General features: G+C 36.3%; 2 protein-coding genes across 3 annotated transcripts in view; one reads left to right on the plus strand and one right to left on the minus strand.

Moving 5' to 3' along the window:
- Nucleotides 1-5,185, plus strand: part of LOC136845201 (uncharacterized) — a 241,014-nt gene extending 235,829 nt beyond the window's left edge. Inside the window, exon 3 of the mRNA XM_067115240.1 lies at nt 1,044-5,185. Coding sequence (XP_066971341.1) covers nt 1,044-1,970 — 927 coding nt within the window. The 3' untranslated portion in view covers nt 1,971-5,185. The remainder of the gene's footprint in view (nt 1-1,043) is intronic.
- LOC136845204 (protein phosphatase methylesterase 1) overlaps nt 3,803-24,849 on the minus strand; it is a 30,720-nt gene continuing 9,673 nt past the window's right edge. For both annotated transcript variants that reach the window (XM_067115251.1, XM_067115252.1), the window contains 9 exons: nt 24,195-24,411; nt 23,876-23,985; nt 22,699-22,817; nt 21,470-21,596; nt 20,583-20,648; nt 17,463-17,667; nt 15,755-15,920; nt 14,221-14,353; nt 3,803-10,771 (listed from right to left, as the gene is read on the minus strand). In XM_067115251.1, coding sequence (XP_066971352.1) covers nt 10,753-10,771; nt 14,221-14,353; nt 15,755-15,920; nt 17,463-17,667; nt 20,583-20,648; nt 21,470-21,596; nt 22,699-22,817; nt 23,876-23,985; nt 24,195-24,411 — 1,162 coding nt within the window. In that variant the 3' untranslated portion in view covers nt 3,803-10,752. The remainder of the gene's footprint in view (nt 10,772-14,220; nt 14,354-15,754; nt 15,921-17,462; nt 17,668-20,582; nt 20,649-21,469; nt 21,597-22,698; nt 22,818-23,875; nt 23,986-24,194; nt 24,412-24,849) is intronic.

Genomic DNA, 24,849 nt, shown 5'->3' on the forward strand with positions numbered 1-24,849 from the left:
AGTTATTTTGTTTGATTTCTTAACAATATACAAACATTAACTTGTAGTCAAAGTTAGGTGTTGGTATTAAATCAACTTTTTCTAATATAGATATTTGAATATAGCTCAAGTTTTTGCAACATGCAGGGGCTAAAAATATGCTACTGTTGAATTTTATTTTTTACCCATATTCATCATAATTAACCTTGTAGAGCATATATCCAATAAAATACTTGAGCCTTTAGTCTTATGGCTGGAAAACAGCAATTCATGTGCAGCAGTTAAAAAACCATGTCTTTGCTACTTTCTGGGGTACTGTTTTTATTTGGTCAGTGCTACTGTACTGAGGTAAACAAGAAAGCCCTACAAAGAAAAGAAGTACACAGGTAGCCAATTTCAACTTGAAAAATGTGCCGAGCAGTACTCCCACCCATCAAAACAAGCAAAAATTTAAGTATGTGGTCCTCTTATGTATAGAACCACCTTTAGGATAGCAAGCGGGTATAAGCCTCGGCCTCAGTTACTGGAGGTTTGGACATCATGACCAGGCTAAGCACTGTGGAAAAGTTTGACAGATATGCTCTCTCCCTCACTTCAGGTAGTCAGACTATTAGTTAAAACTTATCAAGTAGTTACTCGTCTGCCCTGGCAATACTGTTATCTAAGGAAAGGAAAGAGGGAAGCAAGCAAAAACACTTGGTGGTTTGGGTAAAGTATCAGAACTATGGGAAAAATTTTATCCAGGTTCCAGTTTATTTATGTTGACATCTGTCACCTGAAGAGGTTAAAGGTCTTGGAAGGAGTAAAAGTGTCAAAACAGTAAATAAAGTACTACTGTGAATGAAATAAGAAAGTATGGATTATGTGTTAGTGCCTGGCCTTTGCGTCTACAAAATTGTTTACTGCCGCAGATATTTTAAACAGCCATATAAAAGTGAAAGTAACCTCTACTTTAAATGGGAGGCTGTATATTTCACAATTAAATTCAGTTCAAAGTAGTTCTATTTCATGAATGTGTTTTTCATTCAATATTCACAGTTACTAATGTCATTTTTTTCTTTCAGTGCAACTTAAGCACAGAGTGCGAGTTCATGGACCAATTGGAGGATACTTACTACGACACTCTACAGAGCCGCCTCTTCCAGGGACGGTACATTGCCATTGCCACAAATGGAAGAATCAAGCGAGCACGACGTTTAAATGGCCCCTTAGGAAAGGAGCACTTTTTTCTCTCTCGAAAAGTGAAATTGGAGGATGTGCACCGTATAATTGAACAGTACCACAGACGTCTTGAAACACGGCCTCCTCAGCGTTGTGCATGCTACAATATGACATCAGGTAGCAGTAGTGGAGGAGGACATGCATGTACTGTACCCACTCCACCAGTAACAGTTGAGCCTGTGACCACACAACCTACTACTGTGCGTCCTTCCCGATGTAAAACTGTCAAACGTGGTAAGAAGTGTAGAAAACGGCCAAAATGTAAATCTAAGAAATGCCGGAAGAGAAAAAAGCATAGAAAGAAAACTAAAAGAGGTCGCAGGAAAAAAGAAAAAGGACAGGAAGTGACAACAACACCTGCATCAGTTCAGGTCAGGGACGTACCAAGAAGAAGAAAGTTAGAAGTTAAGGGAGGTAATTCTAGAGTTAGACACCAACAGACATACCAGTATAGAGAAGGTCTACAAAGACCAATAACGGGATCTGTCCCTACAAATGCATCTCTTCAGACAAGAAGACCACGACGTCAGCATCTGCACATGTATCCCTCTCCCTTTCTAACAACTCCAACTCCTTCCTCACATAGTACTCTGAGGCTAACCAGTAATACAAGGCGGCCGAGGCTGGGTACCATAACAACTACCCCATCTCTGCCCTTTCCCTCTGCGCCCTCGTCCGCCCACCCATACCGTGCCCACCACGCCCATAACGCGAGACGGCAGCGGAGACCACGGGGGCCGCTCAAATCTCCCACCTCAGTTACTGCTTAGTGTATATATTTCAGCGACACCATTTGTCATGTATATAATCGTAAATAATATATGTAAATACACAGAAATTCGACATATGAACAAGGTCCATAAGAAGGGGACTTAATTTATTTGATTTTATTTATTACTGAAAGTAAAATTGTTTGCCCCCGGATCAACGGTCCGCTACAATGTATGCGCTTGTCAATCTTAGTCAGTACGTGAGGAGTGGAAGTGTGTGACTTAACTATATGTGCAGGTTGCGATGCAGCCGAGAGAATGGTGCTACCTTATCCTACCACGTGCCATACACTCACCATATTGCAAACTGAATATAAATAAAGCTTGAAAATGTTTATTGATATATAAAACATATCAGTGTCCTAGGTCAGTCATGTGACATATATAACCTAAACTCCCGGTTCAGTATGATGATATTTGTGCCATAAGAAGCGATTCATGTGTGGAAATTGAAAAAAACTATGTAGGCTGACAGATTACCATTAGTTTGAAAGCTAGACTTATGTGGTATCTTAAACTTTGTGAAATGTAATTTTATAAGAATGTGTTACATGAAAAGGACACAGACATTTCTTTATCTGGACCTTCACTTACACTGAAGGTTCTTCAGTCAACCAGTGACAAAGTACTGGTAAACTCAGATTTGCAGATTCTTTTTCTTAGCTTTTTGGAGTGGGGTAAAGTATTTTGGAGAATATCAGTTTCAGTTTTTTTTAATTAGTGAAAAGAAAATTATACTAAAATCTTTAAGAGCTCAAATCAAGATTTCTTAAAACCCAGTGTATTTATATAGAGGATTGTCAGTGACTAAAATGTTTAAATACCAGTACGAGTGAAGTTTTCAAAATATTGTTTCATGGAAAATAAGAAAAAATGTGAAATGTTAGTTTTGGCAGCCCTTGTTGGTATAACGGTTTATTGATGAAATGTCACAGTACATGGCAAAACAACGTACGAACAGTAATTCTGTGAATGGTATCTCAAATTAGTTGCCTCATTTAAGCTTATAACAAAAGAAACTGCAAGTCTGGCTAAGACCAAGCCTCTTTGTTGATTCTGTTGCTCATGGTGCAACTCTCCAGAGTAGCTATCAAGTCACTCTTGGTCAGAGTTGCACAGTCTGGAGGCTATTTGCTCACTTGGCATTCATACCACGCCTGATGAGGCCAATCACACCAGGTATGGTGGTTGTTTTTCCCAGGAGTTGCCTCACTTCATGGGAAGCATGCAAGGAGTTCATAGAAGCCTCGTTGCTAATGCTGTGTGGTTCTAAAGATGAAGTGGTAGACATAAAAAAAGGTACCCATGATGTGTGTTAAAGTCTATAGTTTGTTGCAACTTATGTAATAAATCTAGCTAGTAACAAGATCTTTGATGCTACCCCAGCACACAGCTACAGTACCCTCACAACCGCCCAGGTGCTGGTGTTGTCACTACCAAATGGCAGAGCAGTCTGTTGGTCACTCTCCTGCCGTTAGTAGTTGCCTGGATCGTCCCTCTTCCAGTCTAGTCATATGTGTCTCTTGAGGGCCGTTCTGGATCATGCAGAACGTCAACTGCAACCCCCATTCTACTGCTTTCTGTACAGATATTATCATAAATATATTCTGGTTGGTAATGTATTTAAAGGATTTTATGTAGAGGAGCTATTTCGTAACAAAAGTGTTGCTGATGTTACCAATAGTTTACAACTGTTGTCACTTAGGTGTTGTCATGATATAACCTACACAAAATGTGTTAGCAATAGTCTCCACATACAAACATTAAGTAACACTGCAAGGGTAGTTGTAAGATCAAGGTGTCATTGTGTGTATTAGATATCAAAGTCTCCAGAACTTTGTTCAGTTTTATTTCAAGTGTTTACATTGATTTAGAAAAAAAAAAAGTTTTCACTAACATATTTTCCATTACACAACACATTTCCTCGGTAATATTATTGCAATGAAAATAAAACAACACATTACTAATTCTCTTAACAACCTACTTCCCATACATTAAAGGCTATCTTAATATATTACCAATAATTTATTTTCTCTTGCTTCTACACCGTATTTACAATAGAATACACAGATATTACAGAATAATGGAACATTGACAACCAAGCTGATGCCATAAAATTTAAATTATGTCTGACCAGTAGTACTCTTTCAATCAATTCCTGACTTCAAGTTCTTCAAGTATTACAAGCAGGAACTAATACTTATTATATAATACTAAGGTACTGTAAGACCTTTTAAATACATAACTTTGGTTAGAAAGTAAATGTATAAAAGTGGCCTGATTTTGGATTTTTCAAATTTTACCTATTTTTGCAATCACCTTGTCTTAACTTCACGTATATAGCCTATGTATAAAACAATCTCATTCTAATCAAGTGTTTGTGAGTTACTATCAAACTAGCAAATTAGATCCTCACCTTCTGATAGGCATACAAGTAGACAAAGTCTCGTAAATATAAGAGTAGCATGAATTACCAAATCCACTTAATTTTGCCTGCACATGAAAAACTGGCATAATGCACATTCCCTTAGGCTAGCAGACGTGCACCAATGCGTCGGGACTTTATGCCGAAAATCAGTTAGTATACTTCCTGTTGTAGGCAGCAGAAGGCAGTGGAGTGGGGGTGTGAGTGAGTGCCTCTTCTGTGTTAATGCTGCTGCACAGCCAAATCCAATGCAAAGGTTACTAGTAGCCTTGGCAAAGTAATTGCTAATATCCAAAGTTAACATGTAGGAAATGTGAATTTCATTAGAATGTATTTTAAACATTTCAGATATACTTAATATGTAGATATAGCCAATAAATCCCTGAGAAACCTTTTCTTTAATTAAAAAAAAATTAGGAGATATGTTTCCATTGGTATGCTTAATTTTTACCTAAAACATTACTTACAGTATTATTCAAATTACAATAAGTGTTCTACAGTATAGTTCATAAACTGACTGTTATTGTTACTTATAATGTGTACAAGTGTAACAGTAGCTGAATGTAAACAAACTCTTGCAATGTGGTGGTAACCTTTTGCTGCCTCAACACCAATGCTCTTACTAGTGTATATTTTCATAGGTATTCCAGGAAACCAACCCTGACTATGCATGTGCAGTATGAAATTTCAGGAGGCATTAACAGCAGATCAGTTGGCGTTCTCTTCAAATTACTGTTTCCCTGCATGTAGATATGTCAAAGATGATGGCAAATAAATGGTATTTTTATCATCGCAGTTTTTCTCATTACTCCCACATAGTCAAGGTATTTTTTTATGAAAATTCTTTACTGTTATAGGTATGTTCTTGTGAATGGTTTTCACAATTACAAATATATTCTTATAAATGAACTTTCCTATCTTGCTCTTTGATATGTAAATAAAAAAGTTGCATGCAAAATGGAAATACGCTCAACACAATAGCAGTATTTTTCCACAAAACCCAAAATTCAGACCACATTCTTAGTCATTACTATACATCTGGCTCTAATTACAACACCACATCAAAAATATTGTTCTTCAGGAACAAGTGGCATGAATGAAAACACAGTATCCCAGTCAGCATTTAGACAATAAGTTGTAGAGTTTATGGGTTAACAAAAACTACACAGACATTAGCATTAACAGCTGAATGACGCTGGGCTTCTCCCAACAGGTGAGTAGTATTCAGACAGTGGATGCACAACATACACAGGAAGTACCCCCCTTAACTTGGCAGCAAAGGTCAAACTGGACCCAGATGCACTACTATTTGTTTTTTTTCATCTATTACCTTTCAATTTTTCCAGCCTAATCAAAATTTTCAGTCCAATTATTGCCCCTCATCTATGATCAAATCCTCAAGGCCAAGTGTACCATGAACAGCATGCAAGACACTATATAATTTTCTCCACAGCATCCTCCTGTGCCCCAGGTCCATTTATTTGTCTTTTGCAATGACTAATGATCTGTTTCCATTGTTTTCATTGGTTTATCACTTTTCAATTTTTCCTATATTGTAATTTTTTCTTTCAATTAACAAAAAACCTTTTATCCAGCCATCAGCCTTAAAATCTGGCTCACTGGCATGAACTACTCGATAACAACAAACAACAACCAGAAAACTTTGAAATAAAAAATACTGTACAAGTAACACACCCATCAGTTTGTGTAGATTACAGTGTATATACACTTCTGAGCCATTGCAAACTTTCCTAATATACTTCAACTACTCACAGCTTCAAATTTTGTACTGTTTTTGTGAAACTTTTTCATATTTGATTTCAAGCTTGTCTACTTATAAGGCACATCAAAGTATGCTGAGCATCCACTGTGATCCATGACCAAAAGATACATTCATTCAATTGTGATTCTACTTTTCTGTGTATGCTGTACCAAAATCCTATGCAACCAACGTCATCAAGCTATGCGACCCACTACTGAACACAGAAACTGAAATGAGTCCCATAGAATTTGTTCAGGAGGAACCTGCATGCAACATCTTAATTCCTAAACTTGCCAGGTGAGTAATAAAACCCACAACCATCCACTGAAAACTTTGCATACAAACCACTCAACTGTCCTGAGTGCCTCATGATGACGTTCAATTTCTGTACCTTAGTAGCCATTGTAATTTTATCAGAAACAATTCTTTTTCCAACATCATTCTGATGTGTTGCCACATCAGAGACGTATAATGACAATGCAAACGTTGTTGCCAATAAAATAGCAGGAATGAAAACATTTCCGAGATCACTTGCTAATCTATAGTTTAAGCCAAAAGCCCTACAACATGGTGACACACTCAAAGAAAGACTCTAAGTAGTTGAAGGTGAATCTCTTACAATTTCTTGTCTCAGCAAGTAATGTAAAGACAAGCAAGTAGATGTGAATGAACAGAAAGACAAGAGACTATGAAATGTAAGATAAGAGCTTCAAAAAATTGTCCTACAAAAAATTACATTCAACCAATTTATACAGCGCCTACCCTAACCTCTAGTAGAGGCCCACAAACTCCTTTACTTAAAGACAACCATACATAGCTGTAATGAAGGTGATGCTATGACCACTAAGTCATTCAAAAATGGCACTGCTATATCACCCTCACATAAATACTTTGCAACAACCAATACACAGACTTTTAGTGTTTTGAGATATGGAAAGATTTTAAAGATTTCCAGTTGCATCAACTTGCAGAACCTACTTTACAAAATTTGATATTTATTCACAAACAAGCATCCAGAGAGAAGCGTGAAGCCATTTGCTGATAAATCTATCTCAGCAAATACTGTACTAACAGTAAAACACCACTTTTCCTTTTAATAAAAAATGATGAATGAAGTCTTAAGGAGGCAATATAAATACTTTACAGTCCCTTTTGATTACAAAATTTCATTACTTAAAAGTCTACCTTTGAAAACTGCCTGGTATTGAATCATGACTAATCCCAAATCCCTTACTGAGAAAATGACTATGTACAGACACTGAAATCTTTATCTTTATGAATTTACAAATTACTGTGAAACTTAAAACACACCATCCACCACTAACAGAAACAAAAGTGCACATCCTAGAAATAAAACGCTTTATCATATGAATACATCAACTACAGTACTTGAAGACAAGTCTTACACTGATATATGAAAATATTGTCTTACAATTTCCACATACAAAAATTCATGAGAACGTTTCTTTCTACCAGCAAACAATAATTGTCAAGACTATCCCACGATGATTCAACAAGATTTGTATCTGAACTTTAGCTTTAGCACTTTACTACACTGCCGTATCAGTAAAAGCTGCTCCTGGTGTCAAACTATTACAAAGATCTGTGACTCAAGACAGAAATGGCAAATAACTGCTAGCATCTACAAGCTAAAAGGCATTTTGTCAGTAAAAACAACTCTGCAAGGCAAGAGGTTGCACAAGGTTTCTAGAAATTTCATTAAAAACTGTAATCAGAGTTTGTGGGATTTGCTCAAATTCTTTTCACAGCTGAAAAAGTTCAGACAAGCCTCAATTTCAATAAGCCCCAACATTGTTTTAAAATTCATGACATGATGCAGCACAAAAAATTCCATGGATTATATACTGTATACTTAACATAAAATGCCCAGCAGAAAAAATTCTTCAAGATTCAGGGGGTCATATCTGACCTATAATTAAAATGTTTACATAATTTCTGTTTCAAGCACTTTTTTTCTAATTAAATTATTAAAACATGAATAAGTAAAAATGGTCTCTCTGACATTAAAGCAAACTGCTTCATCATTATTAATAATGATGATATAATAAAACATACCATCAACGGCATCTCTACATGTACATCATAACATTAAGTACACAAAAGATATGCTGGACATCTCATGATTATTTGTTAATGCACAACTACAGTCTATTGTTTCTAGTGCCAAGCAATAACTGTAAGTTCCACTTTACTGAAGCCTAATGCAATATTACCAGGGTCTGACATGGTCTTTCCTGACAACATGCTTCAACTCTACTGTGCTACTCATTCTACCTGAACTAAGACCTGTTAATAACAAGTTTTTTCAGTTCCCTACCCAACATCAGTACTTGTACAGCTCTATGTGGTATAAAAGTCCAAGAAAAATATATCAGTTTCTTTATGGTGCTAAGCAGTCAGATGGACAATGACACCTTACTTCATGGATAAAAAGAATACATCTCAGCAAGGGCTTCAATGCAATTATGGACTAAATATTTCCTAATATAATGGATGCAAAGGCCTCAGACTCCCTCTAAGCAATAAGGAAAACTAGTTGCATGAAATGTTTATGTTCCATGTCACAATAAAAGTATCTCCTTCAAGTAATGAACTACATCAACTAGATTGGTCCTACAGAAATGTGATACAGGAATTCTATCCTGCTTTAAATCCAGACAATATCTCATATATATATGAAAAGATGGAAATTTTCTCCCTTCTATAACCTGAAAAAACATCTACATGCCTCTCAGTTTCATGTAAGCTGCAACATTTCACAAGCATAAATAAAACCCTTTCACAATCCACTGGATCCAAACAGACTAGACAATATTAGTAATGTATGAGCAAAAAAAAAAAGTTGCCTTATCGTATGATAATAAATCTAAATTCTTTATATAGAGGAAAAAGCTGTGTTCATACAAAGATAACTTTATCTACTGACACCATGAATCAAAATTCATCACCAAGGTTAAAAGTACAATAAAGTAAACAAAACAATTTACTTTTACGTTTCACTCTTAGCCAAGAATACCTCAGTGTGGGACATGTGGTGCGAATTTATCCTTTCAATCGAAATGGAAGATCCTGATCACCAGTAGTCTCAATTTCAAAAAGTAATATAAAGCTACTTGATGTATTAAGCCATTCCTTTACTTAATAGTTTCATCAAGATTAACATCATAGCTCTTAATCCAAGTTCAGTATCCTTCCCTGCATTCTAAAAACAACCAAGGTAAACTGGAAAGAAGTACAGAGATTTTATAAAAGAAAATAATTTACAGTAAAAACTTAGGCCAGGTTTACAAAAGACTTGGGACAAATTGCATGCAGCTGGAAGACTACTTTATACAAAGTGAAAAATCCAAGTTTTAGATGAGAAAACTTATCCGTAATTAATATGAAATTAATTTATCCATGTTTACTCACAACCCAGCCTTTTAACAACAGACACCACATACCATCATCAGTAACACTTAGTTTCATTTTTGTCATAATGACAAAGCTGTATCTACTTCACTAACACCATTTTTACTGCAGTGTATCCTCATTCCACTGAGGCCATCAGCTAAATCCACCAAACTTATGAAACAATCCTTTGTAAGTGAGAAAACTATCGTAAGGAGGACCACCATCCAAATTTAAAAGTTTGGTCTGCATAGAATTACTAATCCAAATCAAAGTATATGCACATAAACAATACATGCATAATCAAGAGCCAAAAGCAAGCAGATCTATATGGTACAAGAAAATACCAGCAAATAACACACTGACCCACAATAAACAAATCAACAATTAAAAATTTATTAAACTGAAACCAGGTCAAACTTAAAGAAAGTGCACAAGAAAAAATCAACTTATATTAAAGATACTGAGAACATTAACTGGAGTATGTCTGTTACTTAACACTTAAAACAGACATTTTTTACTGTGCAGACCAGTGTGTATCTAATTAAGCAAAACTTCTTATATCTGAAAATACAATATATCTTATATTTGAAAATCTAATAATTTTGAAGGAATAACAAGGCATTTCTACGCTATCAGTAATAACACCATTGAGAAAACTACAGTCCATTAGTACAACTGTAGTTACAATCTTCAATTCCAAAGAAAAAGAATCCTATATTTGAGAGAGAATGCAATTTTCTAACCAGTTTGTACCTCCAATCATTTGCTTATCACAAAAAGTTTTTTATAAAGCCACTTGGTATGAAATCTAAAAATAAGTTCAGCAACCTTTGCAAAGCTTTTGTGCCAGTTCCAAAATTCACAAAAAATGTATTGTTTAAATTTTACCAAAAATATCACCCAGATGGTCACAGCTATTGTCATAAAACCATAAGAATCACTTTAATCAACATGTATTGTCTACTAAAGAATGGAAATGATTTAAAACTATATTAGTAAACATACAAAACAGAATAAAGGCAATAAAAACCTAAGTAAACAACAAATAGACCACCATCAAATGATTTGAAATTCACATTAACTTTATACATACAGTTTGTGGTTAAATCAGAAAGGAGATACGATGATCCGTAACAATGGAGTGAATGAGAGAAACTCTTCTCAATTGGGCACCAAACACATCAACAAGCAGGGAAACTTCTGTTGGAAAGAATAAAGAAATGAATATGAACCCAACTAACAAAAACATATAATACGAACGTCTTTCTTACAAACACATCAGTCATACATAGCCCTCAATGACAGTCTAAAACAGACAGAAAGGGAATACCTAACAGCAATAGCTCATGCACGTGCTTATGATCATCAGTAGATAGCAATTGTTCATCATTGTTTTGTTTAAACTGAACGTAATGGCAAGAATGAGGGGTTGGAAGGTGGACACTTTGTATGTGACTGAGGGTTGTATGGACAAATTTTATAAAAACTTGATTTTCTTTTCACAACAAACCTATCAATCACATAAAGCCTGAATTGTAATTTAAATGGCAGTGTGAGAAGTGAGTTCCAGATTTTGCTTGTTCTGCAACTGTCTCCACTAAAATCAATGAGTCAGTCAGATAACTCCCAACCTTGTGCCTGACCATTAGGTCCTGGGTGCCATCAGTAACAAAGACTGAGTAATGACTTGTGGAGCTGTTACCAGATTAAAACACAAGGCAAGGAACTGAAATGCCTTCCCCTCCGGATGAAATAAAGGTGCTTCTGCCAGGCCTGCTGTACTCAGACATGGAGGTTCATGAGTGTCTGGAGGTGCCCTTTCCTGATAGGCTACCTTCAACATTCCACCATCTCTATCATGAATGGAGCAAGCTCACCTTCATGATCAACCTCCAACACCTGAAAAACCCGAAACTGAAGACTTAAAAGCTGGGTAATCGCATCTTTCACTTCCTCGATCACCTGCTTCTCAATCATCAACTCCACTCTCCAAGGCTTTGAACCTCTCAGAGTTGCCATGATACACCTTACAATCCACTGGGTGCTACGTGGGGGTGGGGGATTATTTTCCTCCAGAAATGGAAGTCAGTACCCAATTCTGATCACGTCCACAATCTCTAGAATTTCAAGGGGCACGCCCCACTGGCAGAAAGATTATCCATAGTTGTGACTGCTTAATGTGCCTCCTCAGGCTGATGGTGTCTTGGGCTACTTTAGTCTGAACAGAGATGAAGAGGAGCAGTGTGACTGCTTCTAGCTGACATTGATGGTATTCTGGAGGTTGATGTACCTTGTTCTGTGGTCATCAGCTTACCTGGAAACCATTGTGGATCTTTGGGGTCCAAGGAGGTCAACAAGGGAAAGAGATCTGTCATGCTTACATCTCGCTTTCTCTTGACAAAGGTGTCTAGGAGAGAGACCACCAAATTTGATATGTCAGATCAATGCTTTGCCTAATAAATTCACCCCTATTCTGGCCTTAGCCACCAATGTCAACAATTTGGTTGATGGCAAGAGTTCTCTCATAAAACTATCAATGGTATCAAGTCTCCATGGTAACCGTAGGTGGAGCAACATGAACAAAGCTGTAGCCCTCATGACAATACCTTCCACTAAGCTTAGGTCAAGTAACTCTGGGTATTGTTGAAATTACTGAGGGGTAGCCAAAGGGTTATTAGAGCCTCTGCAAGTTCCACTACTTTCCAACCAAAGTTGTATATCCATCAGGGTGTCTTTGGTTGTGGTGACAAGTGGTGACAAGCAAGAGTTCATACATCTTATTGTGCTCCCAGTATCAAACAAGAAGTATTCTGGTCTCAACTCCACAGTAGACACTTTTTTCTTGGAAAAATGCAGCCTCTGAAGACTGGAGATCTAACAAACCCTTTTATGACTTTCAAGAAGGATGCCTCCTCTTGTACTGCCTAGCCTGCCTCTTCAACAACCTCATCTGGAAATGCAACCGGGTGAACACTCTCATAAGATTCAAGCTGGCCTTCTCCAAGGTCACTGGAAAAACTGTGGAAAAGTGTCTGTGAAGTGGTAAGAAAAAGATGTCTGTGAAGTGGTAAGACAAGAATCTCCTGTCGAGGCTGCCTAGGCTTACATAGACCAAGTAGATCAGAAGTGATGGAGAATGCTTCTTATGTTGATTGGGAGTGGCTTGTCTGGAGAAGTAAACCACATCACTGAAGGATGGAGGAAGAGGAGGAACTTTCAAAGGTTCTGCTGCTAAAGCCAAGCCCTCTCATAAAGCAGACAGTCAGCCAATGCAAGGACATGATCATGGAAGAGGAATCTCACTTGACAGGATCATCTGATTTGCTGGAGATGCGAATCCAATGACACTCAGAAGACCTAAAAGATGAATGATGCTATTTAGAGACAAGCACCTGGAGTAACTGGAGTGAGAGACCTTAGAGTTGTCACAATCCTTGAGAATACTAAACCTTGGGTGAGAATGAACCTCTGTCTGGACTACAGTTGTAGAAGAGCACATTGGATGGAATGTTTTCCAGCCTATGGGGGAAGCAACAGCAAATCCATGTGAATGCTCACTAGAAGAGGCAATAGGGCTGGAAACTCAGCAGCCTTAAGAGGAATGACATCAACCACTGAGAACAGCATCAATGGAGTCAGCAGGCATAAGTTACACTCAGGGGCAGCAAGCATAGCATGCATTGTAAGTGCCATAAATGAAACAGAAGAAAGAGCTGGTGCACAAAACTACAAGCGAAGCAGGAACATCAGGCAGTGCAGAGGGTTGCACTAGCAGAAGTTATTACAGGAAAGTCAGTGCCACAAGAGTAGTTAGCTTGGTCAACATGGCAAGCACAGCAAAAGGAGCAAGCCTGAAATCAGCAACAGCAAGCACAGCAGGAGCAACCATTTGTGCAGCAGGCACAATAGAGAGAGTAAGTACAGTGGACAGCAACAGAGCTGCCAATACTGAAGGCAAAGCATTATGTACAAGTCGCAGAAAAAAATAAAGTTAGTTGTAGTGTAGAAAAAAATGAGGCAATAACCTGGCAAAGATGATCTTGGATGACAGTAAACATTATTGTAAATATCCCCACCCACACAAGGACAGAGTTCAGCATGAAAAAAAGCAATGTTTGGTAAGCGGAAAGCAGTCATGGGAACACAGGCAGTGAACCATCAGGTGTGGGACCAGCAAGTGTTGAGGCAAGGAATCAGAAGATCCTGTGGCCAACAACCACACCAAAGACTCTTAAAACCAGCATCTCTGGCCTTGACAGGTACTAATCTGCAGGTGAGGTCTGTCTCTAGCAAAGACATAAAGATACGGCAGATATTACCTGGCAAGAGGCCCCTGGCATGTAAACACTGGCAATCTTACAAGAAGAGAAACATGATACAAAAAAATCAGTAAACAAACACAAATCACAGATGCCATGACACTGCACTTCATTAGGCATCACAACTTGTTGTAGGCTGTAATTCTGTGATATGAGATTTTGTTTTCTTGCATTATTTTATGTCTGAATGGCATTTTGACTGCTATTACATCAAAGTATCTGTCCACTAGCACATGTATGGACTGCCATTTACTTTAACAATTCCAGAATCAACAAAATATTTTACTAAGCAATATGCAAGCCCTCCTACACCGATGGCACAATTGTTACCTCTGAAAATCTGCCCTTGGTGAGGTAAGTCTGTGACGAAGAAGAAAAGTAGCAACCACTTCCGCAAGTCGGTCAGGAGTGTCTTCTTGTACAGCATGTCCACACTGAGGAAGAACTTGCATCTGGAACTTTCCTATGGAAATGCAGAAACAAAATATCAAATGCAGTTTATATTATAGCAGAGGACAAGAATAGTTTATACCTGGGAATATCTGAAAGCCTTTACCTTTTAACATCATTAATTATCACTGCACAATACCCCTAAAAATTTTTGTAGTTTAACAAATTCTATACTCCAACTGTAATCACAGTATAAAATAAATACTGGAACAGACTTAAATTATTTGTATTTCTCTTTCTCTTTCAAAAATCAACCACCATGTGCATTCTACATTAAAATTCCAAAACAATACTTTTGCAAAGGCAACTCTTTCTGGAACCACAGTAATTTTAATTACTATACATTTATATTATTTCAACATAGTATTTATATTATCCAAGTTAAACTACTACTGTACTAGACCATACAAACATAAGTATAAATTGAAGCTTAAATTCATGTTATTATCAGTTGGAAAAGTGCAACACGAGCTATTCATCTGACTTGGGTAGAATGTCTAAGCTACCATCCAGTAATGAGTAACAAGCAATCATATACAGTCACAAGTTAAAATTGTGTTTGGAGCACTCCCCTTTGCCACCCGTAAGTTCAGATTTTGCTCTGCACGCCTATTCTGCTAGTAAGAATTTTTACAAAGAACAGAAGAACACGAGGAAGAAGAAGAACCTCTTCCTTTAACCCCTTCCCTGATTATCACGAGTATTCTTGTGATTAATTACCAAATATTCTTCTTACAATCACAAGAATACTTGTTCATATTCATAAAATATTCCTACTTATTTCAATCTTCCTAATTTATCTTGTTCTTTTATGAATTCTCATTTTCTATATTTCCTCTCCCCATAAGAAACATTTAGTATGTATTTTTGTTAATAGATGGTAATGTGCATTGTTTACTTTGTGAACTCCCAATGTCAGACGCTGCTCCTGCGAAACTCTCCAAGTTCTTAACTTTCAAATCATGGAAAAAATACTAAATTTTGAATGTTGCATTAATCTAAATTTCATTTTCCTCTTTTTATCTCTCTAACATCAAAGTATTTCTTTATAATAATGCACAATTTAAAGATACAGTAAAAACAGTATAATCTATGACTCGCGAGTTAACTTGGGAATGTAAATGTCAGCAAAAATTATGCACTACTGTATATATTAAAAACCAACTTACGAACAATTCAAGATATGAACAGCTGTCTGGAACGTAACTCGTTCATTAGTCGGGTACTGACTCTACTATACATAGTTGCAAATCCTGAATAAAAATTTTTCAAAAATCAAATAGCATTTCTGCAGAAATTTATTCTTTAAAAAATTTAATTTTCTATCCTGTATATTTCTCCTTAATTATCCTTATAAAAGCAGATTATTTCATCTAAATGAATTTCACCGTCATACAGCACTAACTATGCTTACCTTGCATCTGTCCAACAGTGAGATCAGTGTCAAGTCTGTCAATTCCTGCAAGCAACAACATTTTTGCAGGAGAACAGTTGAGAAATCTGGCTGATAAACCTTCAAACCACCCAGACCAGTATTTTTCTGTAGCAGCCAAATTGATTCTCCATGTGTACTTCTTGACCTGCAATTAGTTTGGAAGTTCATAGTTAAAATAAATACTGTGCTAAAATATGGATGTTTTGCTCTGCATTTAGATATTGGGTCATGTGTATTATTCATCAAGATTTTTTTTTATATAACCAATAAAAGGTATTTTATTTTAGAGTGATTTTCAGTAAAAGCACCATCGCCATCAACATTAATATAATTATCAAAAAAGAAGGTCAGTGAGACCTCAGAGTCACATTTCTAGAGCTTCATAGGGCTGATCTGGAAGATCTGTTCATAAAGGAGGGATGAAAACTGAAGCAAGACTATTTTAAAGAAATTTAATAGTTAGGAGAAAAGACTTCAGAGAAAAATGAGAAGCAAAATACAGACAGTTGTGACACTACCTGAAGGGAGGCTGTAAAGAGCCTTTAATTCTGTCTACACTGCGCCAGGCAACTCTACCATAGAAAGTCATATGTGCAGGCTCATAAGTCTGGCCAAAAAAGAATTTATTTCCAAAGGTTGGGATAAAATATGAGAAGGACAAAATTGAATAAACTGGGTAGTTCAGGACAAAGTTAAACAAGATGGGCAGTTAAGGGAGAGGAGAACAGTTCAGAGGTAAAAAGCAGACAGCTATGCAGAAGGGATGTGACTCAGAACCTTCAGCAATCTTGTAATATTTTCACAAATAAACAAGTAACATATTTCTACTTAATCAACTACTGTATAGAAATAAAAAAAAAAATTATTAGAGGCACAGACACTGATGGCTACAAATAATTAAAAAAACTGACTACAAACTTACAAACACATAACTGAACATTATAAAGTGATTAGTAAAGCTAGCTTTAAGGTAATTATATCAAGACATATTGAACCTTAAAACTCCTATGGTTTCAAATCAGATTTCATGTTATCTTTGGTGCTTTATTATATTATTAGGCAATAATTTTAATCAGACATCACAAGAGCTAGAAATTTAACTAATGAATGTAACAATTATCATCACTATAACATAATAGCTGCAGTTAAAATACTGAAAAAACATTCCACGGGAGACGAAATAAAAATTAAACATAAAGCAATCCAAAACACAAGTTTGCATCTGACAAGTTGGCCAGTTGGATACCTAGTGGTTTACCAGCAACCACAGCAACTATGGTTAACATCCTATTCAAAACTGGAGATCATGAGGTAATTAATAGAGGTTAAGAATTTTATGACAGAACATTTCAAAAGAGAAAGTCTTGCTACCCAGCACTCTCCACATCTTATGTCAAAAAAGTTAAGAAAATAGGATTAGAAGGTATAAAATAACCTAAACTTTTTAGACATCCATTAAATGTGAGGTACCTTGCTTTAGAGATGTAATGAATGTGTGACAGCAAAAGTTTTATACTATTGTTCATGCTTTTAACATTTTTGTTTTGAGAATGCACATATGAATATAAATAAGGCAGACTGATACACCAATAAATGATGATTTGGTACAGTTCTGATATAAAACAAAATAGACAAAAACAAAAACAGTAACTCTTCTGTAACTCCTAATATATTTGTGTCAACTTACTGGTAAAGATTTAGAAGTGTTAGGCAAAGTAGTCAGCTTGGCTGGAGGCAAAGAAGATTCTTGCCCTTGGCCACCATTGTTTTCTACACCCTCTTCAGGAATAACATCAGCACGAACAGGCATGTTACTCCTGATGTCCTCGTTTTCAGTTTTCTCATCTTTCATGGCTTCAATATCATTTGTTCCACATAAGCCAGTTTTTATACTGAAAAAAAAAAAAAATACTGTTCACACAAAAAATATAAGGGTTTATTCATAATTGAAAACAGAGTGTAGGTACAAAATAAGGAGTATGAATGTATGGAAAGCAAACTGCTACATGTCTGATAACTAAATGTGTAGGATCTATGAAATGTGACTATCTCATTAAATCATATAATTTAATGAAAAACCTATTTTTGGTAGCTGCTGTGAGTCCTCAGAGGGGTTAATCTCATGGGACCCCCAGGGCTCCACAGAACAGACCAACCAATTTCAAAGAATCCTCTTCTAGTTGGTCTTGGCCATAATAGCGCATTTTGGCTAAATGATAGAATATAAGGACTCAAGACAAGAGGGCTCTACCTCTTTGTCAACACCGATTACCTAGGTTCAATTCTTATCCTTTACACACTGATGTGGCAACAGCGCATTCTACGTTGGTCATTTTCCTCATTACTTTTTTATCTCTCCAGGGTGAACACGCAACATGTTTCGCTCCCTTATTTTTGTTCCCGAATCTTATTTCCGTCATGATGGAAGAACAAAATTCAGAAGCAAGCTAAGTGCACAGGTTTCAGTCCGAGTGAAAAGTTTTAGATTTCAAAATTTTTTAGCTGGTGGCTTTATTTTGTTACAAGGCGAGAAGTTGAGTTTGGTTTGCTTGTCTATGGTAATGTGCCGTTTTCTTTTTCTTTTTTCTGCGTGACAAGCAATACTTAATTATACTGAAGTAATAATATTAGACAATGTTGTTCTTGAAGATCATTGATATTTGACCTTTCAACTTAGCAGTTATGTTGGGCTACTTACACTTTTGATTGGTAGCAGCCTAAGTTCTCGTTTACGATAGGTAGCCGTGATTTCGATTCCCAACCATGCTCGACTTCCAAACCTTGGTGTTTAGTAAAGCCCGTTTGTTATTTGTAGTACTTAATTATCAAAGTAATGTAAGTGTTTTTTTGTGATATGTTCTCCATTTATCCTTGATATCAGAGAACTTGTATCAAGTTATATGATTTTTTTTCTTTTGCGAATCTACTTTTATCAGATGTTACTCCGCCGATAGTGGTGTCACTTCAAGAAAATGCTTGTGACAGTTGCTTTTCCTAAGTGGTTATTAAATTGTACATTTTCATATATATATACGTACCTGGTTTATATAAAAATTTTTCTTTTGGCAAAATCTACCTGAGTTACTTTCCTGTGTAGTCTATAGTTATTACCTGTGGCTTACGAGTAGCCTAGACCTGGTAAACAAAATCATAATTTTACAATTTAGATTTACAGTATATGTACAGTTAGCTTTGTCTTAATTGAGTGGTGTAACATTCAAGAGAATTTACTTTTAAGGCAAACTTATGTAGTAATTATAAATATTTTAATACACTGCTACTATCTTATGGATAAAACCCCTATTGTGATTCCTAACAGTATACTATGGCTACATACTTGTGCCCAAGTTAGCCTGTTTAATGTTAGTTTTGAGAAATACATTTAAGACAAAATTATGGTAGTACTGATGAATACTATAATACATTACGGAAGGAGGAGACTACATCTTTCCGGCAGAACTCCAGCAGAATGTATTTTCTTCCCTCTCCGAGCAGAACCCATGTTTGGGACAATACCCTACAGCATTGGTTCCTAGTATCTCCCAGGCCAACTCCTCTGATGGAGAAGAGGAGTCTTTACTTGGGAGAGATGTCCTTTTCATCAGATATGAAGTGGATATAGCCAGTGAAACTGCCCTCCTGAGCTCAGAACAACCAGGGACACAGCCTTCCGCTGTACATGAGAGAGATACCTCAGATGAAAATCTCTCTCCCATGCAGCAATCAGATACTGAAGGGGATCCTGATAGGGTCCACCTAACCCTGCCTGAAGTGTCTGTATCTTCTAAGGGGTATAGTGATTTATCCAGGACTTATGTTCTGCTGGGCAGTGGCAATACGGCTGCCTTGGCACAATCAGATCACACAAGTTGCTGTATTTGCTGAACTCCGGGAGGAAATTATAAGCAGTATCAAGGATATCCTTGCTACCGAGTGCCAATATATCACAGATGCTATTCATGATTCCCAAAAGGAAATCACGTCAGTCCTGGATACTTAATTAGAAGTAATATGTAAAAAGTTTTCAGCCTTTAAATGAGAGAATAAACTGGCTGCACAGTCTGCCCCAGGCAGAAATTGGTTCTCGTACCAAAAACCTTGATTCATGGGAACAGTAATATAAATCCCAAGCCCAAAAAGAAGCTGAATTAGTTTTTTAATCCCCACTGAAAACTGAATGGCTATTAAAAGACAACTTATCCACTTCCAGAGCTCTGACTGGTAGCAATAATATGGCCAGTTCGGGCTACGAAACTTCAAATCAAAGGGTAGTATGACCTCCAATAATCGCCCCTGACGATACTGATAACCTTTGGCGCGATGCCTCAAAGTGTATCCTTTCTCCTGATGGCAAATACCTTATTAATAAAAGGAAAACTATGATTGAAGTTGAACATGTAGAATTTCAGGACAGAACAGTTTTTCCTAATACTGAATGGGACTTAGTCCCTCCTTCAGTAGGCATTGAGAAACCGCCAAAGGAGACAGTTACCTTACCTACAAATATAGCAGTGAAAGCCATAGAAGAAACCTTTTTCCCTTGTTTGCCACAATTTCCCAATGATTACTGTTGCCCCAGTACGTTCAATCATTCTGCAAGGGACCTGGACCGTCGCTATAATCTTAAGTATAATAATAAAGAAGTTTAAAAAACAGAATATCTGTAGAGTGCTGCAGTATTAAATCACCTTGGAATTACATAAATAAATATCAAAACTTCAAAACCATTTTTATATTTACTAATTTACGGCACAGCAGAAATAAAAATAACCCATGAGAAGTCAGAAACACTAAATGCAATACTTACTTCTTAACTTGACCAGGCATCGACACTCTCGCAGCAGCAGCATTTCGAGTTTGTCCTGAGCGAACACTGAAAATTTTAAACAATTTAGTTGCTTAGCATAACAGTATACAAATTTTCATTATAAAGTAAATTACTGTAACAGATGCCAGACATTCATCTAGCCATAACTTTACCAATTGGGCAAAGAGAGAATTTCATAGTAATAACTGGCTGGGTTGGTAGACTGTCCATTTTCAACATTCTCACAGGTAGTTTGGGAGAGTTTTCAATTTTCCAGTCAATTCTTTCCATTGCCCACTAGACTGTGGGGAGGCTGGGGGATTCATGAATGCTTGGTAAATATTGACAACAGTTCTTTTACTATAAAATTTTATATTATTTCAATAATACCTAACAAACCTTCAATCTATCTAACTGCCACATTGATGTGGATGGAGGGCTAATGAACCCTTATAATTATAAATTAACAACTGGAAAAACTAAATGAATACCATCCTCATGAAAAATCTTACCTTTTAAGAAACTTCAAAACTAGTACTGCCTCTATTGAGATTCCTTTATCAGAGTAACCTTTGCCAAACCACAAGCTAAACAAATATTATGCAACTACTGTATCTGCAATTTCTTCCAGTTAATAACATCAATAGTACAGACAGGCAGTCATGGTTTATGGTGGGGATTTTGTTCCTGACGGGGCAACATAACCCAAAAAATGTCATAAACCAGAACATCATAATATAATGGGAATAAATGGCGATCGCCGTAAAACTGTGTTACAGTACCGTAACACAGAGCCAAGCACCATAAACTGAGACCGCTGTAGCAAGGGGACTGCCAAAAACAACGGTAAGTACTGATCAGCACCATAACAAAACTTATCTGATCACCTCCATTCAACAGCATTCTGAAGTGAATTGAAGCTCTGTGGTCTACTACGGAGAAAAGTTTGCATGGAACTAAGGTTATCCATGGCAGTACCTTCCACAACATCGATCACAACAATGGCAGCCAAACCTGGAAAAGATCTCTCATATAAATAACAAAACTCACTATTTTTTTATGGTGAAATGCATGACTTGGTGATCTCGTGGAAGTAAATTCATACTTTTACTATACAGTACAGTACTTCAGTTTATCATTATATGTGAGACACTCATAGTGAGTGATTGTTACAGAACATTTAGAAGACTTTTCAATAGTTACTGATAAAGTAATTTTGAAATTACATACTTATACTTTATTGAAGTATATTGTAAAAAAGTAAATTGAAATACAGCAATAAAAAACTGAATTAACAACTACGCTTGCCAGGAATTTTCTACCAGTGACATACTTTTATATCATCATATCTCAGCAACTGGGATAGTGAAGGCATACTTTTATATCATCAGAATCCCAAGGATAGTGAAGGCATACTTTTATATCATCAGAATCCCAAAGGATTACAATGCTAAAACTGTGAAGTCTGGAATCTCTGTTGCAAACACTTGTAAAATCACAAACCTTAAACAAACAATAGCCTTCTGTTTACTGAGCATGAGGTGTTCAACTAAGTTACCTATCCATTAGAAATAAAACAGGATGGAATGAAAAAGTAAAAACAAAGGACATACAATACATGGCATGCTATCAGCAATAATCACAAGAAATTTTTGGCAATATAGAAAAACAGAAGGGAGAGAATGTTTTAAAATTTACATGGCATATGTAATTCTTTCCTTTATTTTCTAGACAGTCTCATTATACAACCCCTACTGTTTCATTTTACATTTTTAAATGTGCATATAATAAAACACTTCACTTTATTAAGTTTTTGCTTCTTTTTGAAACCATTCGTATGTATAAAAATTCATAACTAGGAACTATAAAAAACTATTTCAACATTTTCGATCTTTGCAATTACAAATGGGACTTTAATAACAGGCAATACTTATACCTTTTAATGTGTTGATCCAATTCTTTTCTCCCAATTATCAGCAACAAAACTGTGCAATTTTTAAAAGGCTGCCGATTATGTGAATTTTCAACTTCTAGTACTTGGGGTCTCAGTAGACTGCCATAAAAACAAATCTCCAAACAAATTACAGTTTATATTAAGTGCAATATTTTTACATACCTGCAACATTATTGTTATATGCAGTGTGTACTGCAATTGCCCCACCCATACTATGTCCAATGATGATACACGTTGGCTGTCGCATACCATACACTGCCTCAAGGACCCGTCCAACATCCCTGAAAATCGCAGGAGCTACTGCTCAGAAAGCCTTTCTCCATATAATTTCTCTCACATTACATAAAATGTTATGCAAAAAAAAAAAAATCTAAGCTGAAATATTCCTCTATCAGAAAAACAAAGCTTCTTTCCTAAAGGAACTGAAAACTTTATTCTTTATACAATTACATAACCCAAATTATATCATGTTTATTTAATACTCTATCTTTTAGATTGGCTGCAAATTCACAGAAATTATCTGGACAATGCAGAAATGATTATTTACATTTTCTTACATTTTTAAAACCTGATCAATGTATATGAGATCAATAAGGTTAGACATTTATTAATCATTACGATAATGCAAACCTTGCTATAGTTATTTATTATACCATTATGGAAAATTAAGTAAATGTCAGTTTTAAAAATCTAAAATAGATTAATAAGTGATGTAGGCAGTGAGGCATGAGGTGCAACTCTATCACAACCAACACTCTACTGATTAGCTGATCTTGTACCATGCATCCAACATACCCATAGCAGTCAATGCATGCCATTAACACAACTTAGTAACTGAGAATTTGACAAAACAACATGAGAAGCAAAATAAGTGTGCAGTACATTGTATAAGTTATGCCCTTCAACAGAGCTGCTTCATCACCCCATAGTCATCAATAAAAAGATAGCCCTGCTTAAGAAAATGATCTGGCCTACTGATCCCAGTGGTAATAAGTAAAAGGCACAGTCAATATAATCACCCAGATGGCTCTTGAAATTTAAGATGATAAAGCTATGGAAAAAAAACAGAAACAAACGATACAAATGAGTGCTACAAGTCCGTGCTCTTATCGGGACTAAAGGAAAATTACTAGCAATTCACCCATAAGCTCATAATTTAAGCATTAACCACAACTAGAATAGTTAAAATACTGTACACTCTTGCAACCATTATGAAAGCTCTCTTATGCTGGACATTAATGTTTGAAGCCTACTGGTGATAAAAAAATTACGGTTTGTATTTGTTCAGCAACAAACAGTCTGATTAAATTCATAGAAAAAGTAAAGCATATAAACATACCCAACAAGTGTATCAGCTGAAAGATCTGAGTCATTCACTGTGTGAGTGTCACCATGCCCTCGCTGATCAAAAGCCATCACTTGGCACTCAACCATTTCACTTACTGATTCCTATTTAATTGTGGGAATACAAGTAATCTAATTTCTTGAATGGATGTTAAATGATTTTAAAAACTAGCATAAAAATTAATGTGATCTCACTGTCTATCTTAGGTATACCCAAATGACAATATATAACAAGTAAAATCACAACTAAATTGCTGTATATTCAAATCAATATCAACGTCAGGAGGAGTCAAGTAAAGCTGAATAAAACACACCGCAAAAAGTGACCATGTCAGTGCAGAATAACCCCCACCATGAAGCAATAGCAATAATGGGCCACTTGTTCCACGCCTGTACACCTGGAAAACATCATCAGAGTCGATCTTGACAGCTTCACATGTATCCCAGTACTGATTCCATGACACAGGATTGTAATCTCTTCTAGCAGCCATTGGCCCTCCAGGACCACGTCCACGGATACCTCGACCCATCCTGCAATAAAAAAAATTCTTGATATTTAGGCTAAGAATTCTTGATATTTAGGCTAAGTATAAAAAGAATACAGTGAGATTATGCTATTCTACCTCCCTTATGTGCATCCCTGTAAAATATAAGAATTTGTCATGTTTTAGTAATTTTGCATGGTTACTTGCTGTTTCTTCCCTTTTCATGTGGTCAAAAGGACTAAAAGAACCATAATCCTAAGCTTGACACCATCTAGTATAAGGTGGTGGTAAATACAACATTTTTATAATAAAATAAAGTTTTATATACTTACCAAGTAATTACATAGCTATTAGTTTCTCTTAACCGGCAGCTAGAATTTTGAAATTCGCGGTAGCACTACTTTTGTTTTGGCTAGGCAAGTGATCCTGCCCACTTTCGGGGTAAGAGAGGAACCAGCTCAGCAAACGAACTCAATGTGTTTAT

The sequence above is a fragment of the Macrobrachium rosenbergii genome, chromosome 13, assembly GCF_040412425.1.
Source record: "Macrobrachium rosenbergii isolate ZJJX-2024 chromosome 13, ASM4041242v1, whole genome shotgun sequence".
Lineage (NCBI taxonomy): Eukaryota > Metazoa > Arthropoda > Malacostraca > Decapoda > Palaemonidae > Macrobrachium > Macrobrachium rosenbergii.